At 34.9% G+C, this 7,283-nt stretch overlaps 1 protein-coding gene across 1 annotated transcript; it reads right to left on the minus strand.

Moving 5' to 3' along the window:
• Positions 1–5,208: 5,208 nt before the first annotated feature.
• Positions 5,209–7,283, minus strand: LOC124819851 (rust resistance kinase Lr10-like). The gene is made up of 2 exons (XM_047291445.2): positions 6,493–7,283; positions 5,209–6,409 (listed from the first exon to the last, which is right to left on the minus strand). The coding sequence occupies exons 1-2, from the start codon at positions 7,160–7,162 to the stop codon at positions 5,295–5,297; spliced, it is 1,785 nt and encodes a 594-aa protein (XP_047147401.1). The 5' UTR covers positions 7,163–7,283; the 3' UTR covers positions 5,209–5,294.

The raw sequence follows: 7,283 nt of genomic DNA on the forward strand, positions 1-7,283 counted from the left end.
ATTTTGAAGGTACAAATATATTTCAATTTAATTTTTATAACTATCCTATTCTAAAAAATATATCTGATGTTGGAAATTAATCACCAATTTCATAGTATTTTAAATCGCAGTGATGCTAAGGAAATAAAAAAGTGTGCAACGACCATTTTTATAGGAGATAGAAACCAGATAACCAAGGAAAACAAATCAAATAGTTTACTTAGTCAACAAATGCAACAATGTCATAGCAAATAACATTTACAGTATTGCATTCAAGTCCAATACTAACTCAAATGGAACCAATCACAATTAATCGATTTGAAGAAATTCCTGTTTCGTGCACAACATGTAATTGGGACTGGAACATTGATGTTTAGAAAAATAATACCACGCAAATGAAAGCACCCATGGAAAGTGCCATCTTGAGAATCATCACAAAGAATGCCACCTTGGCAACCCATTATGAGATCTCAAGCGGCACCACTTTTTCAATCAAGTTTGAATACTCAAGGAATTCCACTTTGGCAGTCCAATTTAATTCTCAAACTAGAAGTAATAGATCAAATGGGTAGTCAAGACGTATGGGACAAATGTAGGTCCAAATAATATAAATTCTAGAAAATAAAGTGAGTCATTAGATTTAATTAAAAAATAGATGGATGATAGTAATTATGAGATGATGAATATATTGTCATAAGAAATCACTATAATGTTAATTCTTTTGGTATAAACTGCTATTTGGCTTGAATTTGAGATGTGCTATCTATTTCACAGAATAAGATACCTTGAAATGGGCAATAATAAAAGCAAACATAAAATGCCTTTAGGTGGTTATATCCTCCACCTCCATAACTTCTTTCTACAATTCTATATATTTAAAATTTTCAATTTTATCCTCTTTTTATTTTAAATTCCAAAATGCACAATATAAAGACATTCCTGAATACATAATTCAGAATGTAAAAATTATTTTCTAGATTTTTATTTTATATTATATAATTTGAAATATATTTTTTATTTTATATTTCAGATTAAATAATTTAAAACGCAAATTACATTATAGACTGTGTATTCCAAATTGCACAATGTAATTTACAGTGTAAAGAATATGAACACCAATGGAAGAAGAAAAGAAAAAAGGATAGTGGTGGAGGAAGAAGTGGGGAGAGGAGACGTGATTGGAGAAAGAAGGAAGAGAGGAAGCACCGATGAAAGAAGATGAAGGGAGGAAGAAGGTAAGGGCATATGCATCATTTCACAACTCGGGGTTCAAGTTGAAATGTAAGGAGGTGCAGGAAGAAACTGCCATGCTTTTAATAATAATTTAGAAATCCCTTAGAGGCAAAGATGCCAATCAAGTATTGCATAAGGGCATAAATTAGTTTCGCAAAGAAATGGTGGGGAACATATGTTCAGGGAATAACATCAATTATGTGAATCAAAATCCTAAGATAAATAAAAGAAAATGTCATGAACAACCAAGGACTAGATTTGGGGTATTTTAATAAACCCTATTAGATTTATCCATTTCCACATATAGTGCTACAAGAAGAGTTGTAAAGAGAATATCAAATCCCAAAGTTTACTAAATTTTTTTGAGAAATGGGAGAATCTACTTTTAAGCAATAACTCGATTTCAAATATAATGGCAAGATATATTGATGAATGAACATCTTAAGATGAAATACTTTCCAAGATCATTGAATAAAATGCTTTTATGTGGTTCACCACTTCACCAAAAAAATATTGATATATAATTTGGTTAAGTTGAAAAGAATTTTTCATGAATAAAATTCGTCAGGGATGAAACTTTTTCGAGTTTAACTAATCAAATGTTAAAAACAATAAGAATCAAAATAGTAATGATTATTTGGATTGATTTAGAGAATTAAAAACAATGGATAACTTCAAATCAATCACTGCTCTTAAGATAGTAAAATAAGATAAATAATTAGTTTATCTAACAACAAATATAAACTAATTCATATAATTAAAAACATATTTTCATGAATAAAACAATATCTATTACAAAAAAGTTAAAAAAAGTTACATCTTTGTTTAAAATTTTAGGAGATTTAGTTTGTTATAATGAATATAACAAATTCAATATAAAGAAGAGACGTCGTTTTCTAAACTTCTAATAAAATTCCTTAAAGTAAAGGAGAGTATATGAAAAACTCTATAAAAGTATTTCTCTAAAATTTATCCAAAAATCTCTCAAAGAGTAATGATACCATGACACACTTTTATATTCATTTGACAAAGCTACAAGGATAAAATGGTCAAAAAAGTGAAAACTTTTGTATTGTTTCAAGAAAGAAGAGAATAAAAAGTAATGAATGGTAGTGTCAAATGAATGCAAAATATTTAGGTATGTCAAAGAATCTTTAGTCATCTCTCAAAATAGAAGAGTAACTTTATTTTTATAAGCTCTCGAGGGTATGACTTTTGTGGTGAAAGTGTGGCTCTAGGCCTAGAAGTTTTCATCTAAGGTAGGCTTCCATGCTTTCTGTGACTCAGGCATATGCTTGGTGGCTTTTCTTTAGGTCTAGTGTTTGAGGTTTTCCTTCAAAGTGGGTTTGCTTGTGTTTCTCAAGCCACAATAGTTTTGCTTTAGCTGTGCCAAAGTTAGTTTTGTCTATAATTGTCTAAAATTCCTCAATTTTCATGATTTTTCTCCTTTGATTCTCTAATGTCATCAAAATCTACAAAACAAGTAAAATTGGGGTGATTTCTACAAATATTTAACATAATCAAAACAAGATTAATACCAAATTGCTATTAAAATTAAGTCATATTGGACACTTGCCAGTAGGTAAATCAAGTTTATAAGTGTTACAATCGAATTCGTGATAGGATGACAAACCAAAAATAAAAATAAAAATAAAAATTTTAAAGATAGAGTTTGGAGTGAGCACCGTAGTTTACAAAATGAGATTCTAAGTTTGATAATCGATTAATGTTTTAGCACTCCACAACATCTAGTCATGAAACTTTTAATTAAATATGCAAAATAATGATATTTTAAAATGTTAATTTTCCTCAAGAAATAAGAATAAGAAACAAAAACATATTTTCTAATTTTTGGATTCGAGAAGGATTGAACTCGTTTCTATACATTTTCAAACAAAAATCAAGAACCATGTAGTACTAAATGGGAAAACTGATTGAAAATCTATTTGAGAAAATTTTGGATTTTTTGAAAGTAAACCCGACATGTCCTACATATCTTTGTTCATAATAAAGAATCAGTGATTACATAGTTTTTAATGAGAAAACTGTTTGGAAAGACATTATCGATTTCATTACTGGGCTGCCCCATCTCATGGCTTCCCAGTGATCATGGTAGTAGTGAATAGACTATGGAAGTATAGCCATTTTTCTCCTGCGAAAATAGATTATACCAGTAAACAGGTGGCAAACAGTTTTGTCACTCTTGTGGTTAAGCTAAATGGAATTCCGAAATCCATATTATCAGATAGGGGACAAGGTTTTCAGTAGTCAATTCTGGCAACATTTGTTCAGGTTGAGTGGTACCACACTTAGCATGTCAACAGCTTACCACGGACAATCTAAGGCTATAAACAAGCGTTTGGAAATGTATTTTAAGGTGTTTCACATTTTGAAATCCGAAAGAGTGGGTCAAATTCTTGCCCTGGGCAGAATTTTGGTATAACAATGCATATCATCATTAGCGCTAGCATGACTCTATTTAAAGTTGTATCTGGAAGAGACCTACCTCAAATAGTCAAATACGTACCTGATCCAACAGTTTAATGTCAGTTCAAGAGCAGTTGTTGCATAGGGACATTATTCTCTCCAAACTTGTGCAAAATCTCCATCGAGCTCAACAAATAATGAAGAAAAATGCAGACCAGAAGAGAATGAATGTGGAGTTTAATGTTGGAGATAAAGTGTTGGTCAAGCTGCAACCCTATAGACAGTCTTAAGGAAGAACCAGGAACTAAGTTTGAGATACTTTGGTCTGTTCTCAATTATAAAAAGGATTGGCAAGGTTGCTTACAAATATCTGTCATCAGAGACTTCTAAAATTCACCCAGATTTTCATGCTTAGCAGCTTAAACTTTATAAGGGGAATCACTCTCAAATCTTATATTCCCATACCTATCACTTCTGATGATGCACAACCAGTACTCCGACCAGCTGCTATTCTTCAATCTAGGGTGATTATCAGGGCACTAAGCAGATTCAACATTTAGTCCAATGAGAGGGATTGGATAATATTCAAGCCACTTGGGAGGATCACATTGCATTACAATATGTTTTTCGAGACTTCAACCTTGAGGACAAGGTTGTATTTAATGGGGGAGGAAATTTAATGAAGCCAATTACAACAGCTGATGCAAATGAGGAAAAATATGGAAAAGCCCACGGCCCAAAATAACTAACGTACGTACGGCTTAGGGACTATGGTGAGGTTGTTAGCTTATAGGTCACAATGGTTGGAGGAGAAGTTTTTTTAGGGTTGAAGTTGCTCTGTCTTCTCTCTTTGGGAAATCAATTATGTTTTTGGATTTTTCGTCTTTTAGCTCTATAATTTCTGCTGCCTCCATAGCAGTACCTCCTTTCTTGTAAGAAACCCCTTTCCAGTAAATAATACTATTACAGATTTTTGCTTTACACTGATTATACTATTCTTGCTCTTTTGTCTGTTATCACTATTTCCTTGGTGTTCTCTGTTATCACTGTTACAATTACCCCCCTTCAAAAACATCACTATTTTTCATTTTTCTACCATCTAACTTGATTTTTCCAACATCATTATTTTCATATAGTCAATGTCCTAATATCTCTTAAAAAAATTCTCTTGGCAATTGTCCATCAACTTGATCTGGTTCTGGCTATCATTTTGAGCATACCAAAAGATACTTCCCATCTTTTTGTGAGTATATATTTTTTTTGTGCATTTTGAATGTTGAAATTCTATTGTTGCTGGAACTTGTCTTCCATGCCATAAAAACCCCAGAAGTTGCACCAAATGCAGTATCATCCACCATAAAGAAATGGTTAAAAATGCATTGGTTGAGAATAATATTAATGGCCAGAGGTGGAATTTGGTCACAACTACAAGGAGTTTAAGTAGAGAAAGAAAACATCTGGTGTTGCAATTCAGCCAGCCCTTTTAGACTATCATCTATTGGGACCAAAACCCAAAACTAAAATTGTATTAGTATAATAGCATAAGCATGCGAAACAATAAAAAACAGATTAGAAACCTTAACAAGGGAAATGGCTTATTGTATTACAACTTCTTTAAAGTACGAATTACATTTGATGAAACGGTGAGACTGTATTTACTCTTCCATTTCATGAATAATTTCCAACTCGAAATTCTGGTGTCTTGTTTGAACAGCTGCATTTGTTCTTGAGGAACCGGTCTTATCAAAAGGAGTAGGGGGTGCAATTAACTTGTCTCCATCTCCTTCAAGCATTTGTACCACAGTTTTCATGGATGGACGGTCCACTGGGTTCCACTGAATACACCAAAGTCCTATAATGGCAAGTTTCCTAGCAATTTTAGCATCTCCCTCCTCCTCAATTGTAACTTCCACGTCTCGTGCTTCCACCAAATTATGGATCCACTCAGGGTACAGAACTTGGAAACTTTCCTCCACTGACATATTTGTATTCTTTCTTCCTCCTACCATCTCCAGAAGCAACATTCCATAGCTGTAAATGTCAGACTTATAAGAGACATTACCAAAGTTTCTTGAGAAAACTTCAGGGGCAATGTAGCCTAAGGTTCCCCTGGCTGCAGTCACAGACACAGTACTTTGATTTTTAGGACACAGTTTAGCAAGTCCAAAATCAGTGATCTTTGGATTGAAGTGATCATCTAACAAAACATTGTGAGGATTGATGTCAAAGTGAAGTATTCTATGATCACAGCCCAGATGGAGATACTCAATCCCTTTGGCAACACCAAGAGCAATTTGTTGCAACTTCTCCCAACCAAGGAAAACATCCTTGTTGTCTGGTGGAGCCAAGAATCTCTGCAGTGATCCATTTGGGAAGAAATCATAGACAAGAGCACGGTGGAATCCATCAGCACAGAATCCAAGCAAGCGAACAACATTAACATGATGAATTTTGCCCATTGTTCCCACTTCGTTTATGAAATCCTTTCCATCTCCAACAGCGTCATTGAGTATCTTCACAGCAACGAGAATATCGCGGGAGAGCATTCCCTTGAACACTGCTCCATGAGCTCCTTCTCCCAAACTCTCACTAAACCCATTTGTGATTCTCTTAATGTCAGCGTAAGTGAATCTTGTAGGCTTCATTGCCTTGTAATCCTCCAAGAATTTCTCTATTCGAGCTTGGTCTTCTCCTTTCATCTTATAATGGTCATGCACATGAAACAAAGCCTTGGCCAAAAGCAGCACAAGAAGGAAACCACCGAATCCCCCTGTGGGTGTATCTTCTGTTAGACACCTTACAAAGAACCACAAACAGAGAAAGAAAACGGCGAAACAAGGATACCGCACATACCTGCTGCGATAAGTACAATAGTTGATGTTGGAAGCCCGTTTGTGGGGCAAACAAAACATTCAACTTCACTTTGGGTACCATTCTTGTATCTACATTTACTTCCTTGTGCTTCACAGGAACTGCAATTGGGGCTGGTCCATTCCGCAACCACGGTGTTGTTCAAATAATCCCGTACATACCACTGGACGGAGTAAACATCACTCAACTTTGTGCACGATACTATCTCGGGATCAAGAATGTCATTTTCAGAATCAAGTTGCAAAATTGGGCATGACATTGAGTTGCAGCGGAAGAAGGAAACATCCCGGTCCCTATTTGACAGGAATTGAAATGGTGAAATAGAGGAATTGCCGAGCTTCATGAGCTGCCTAGGAAGGCAATTTTGAGGGTCGTAGAGTTGGATTTGCTGTGACTTGTAATCTATGCTTTGGACATACAATTTTATTGGAACAGAAGGCAGATCCATCACAGTCTCATCTGCATCCGTACACAACAGATCGAACCCACGAGGATAGCCCATGGTGTGATTCAACTTGCTATTTCTGAGGTGAAATGGAAATTGAATGTGAATGGAGCCACACTTTTCCGTGCACCCATTTTTGCATATGGCAGGCTTCCATAGCAGAAGCAACACCGTCAGCACAAGAGCGAGATTTTGAAAATTTAGCATTGAGTGGTTGCAGAAAATTTAGCAATGCTTAGCATAATTAAAGTGTGTGTGCAAGTTGGAGAAGGAGATAATGGCCGCCGGGTGTAAGTGCAACTGCGATTCCGCGTTGGAAGTAGACAAG

Source organism: Vigna umbellata, chromosome 1 (genome assembly GCF_029865625.1).
Source record: "Vigna umbellata cultivar VRB3 chromosome 1, Vumbellata_1.0, whole genome shotgun sequence".
Lineage (NCBI taxonomy): Eukaryota > Viridiplantae > Streptophyta > Magnoliopsida > Fabales > Fabaceae > Vigna > Vigna umbellata.

Excerpts from the sequence above, each read along its gene's own strand:
- LOC124819851 (XM_047291445.2), bottom strand. The coding sequence starts at position 7,162 with ATGCTAAATTTTCAAAATCTCGCTCTTGTGCTGACGGTGTTGCTTCTG. Across the intron at positions 6,410-6,492 it reads TATTGTACTTATCGCAGCAG|GGGGATTCGGTGGTTTCCTT; the intron begins GTATGTGCGGTA and ends ATACACCCACAG.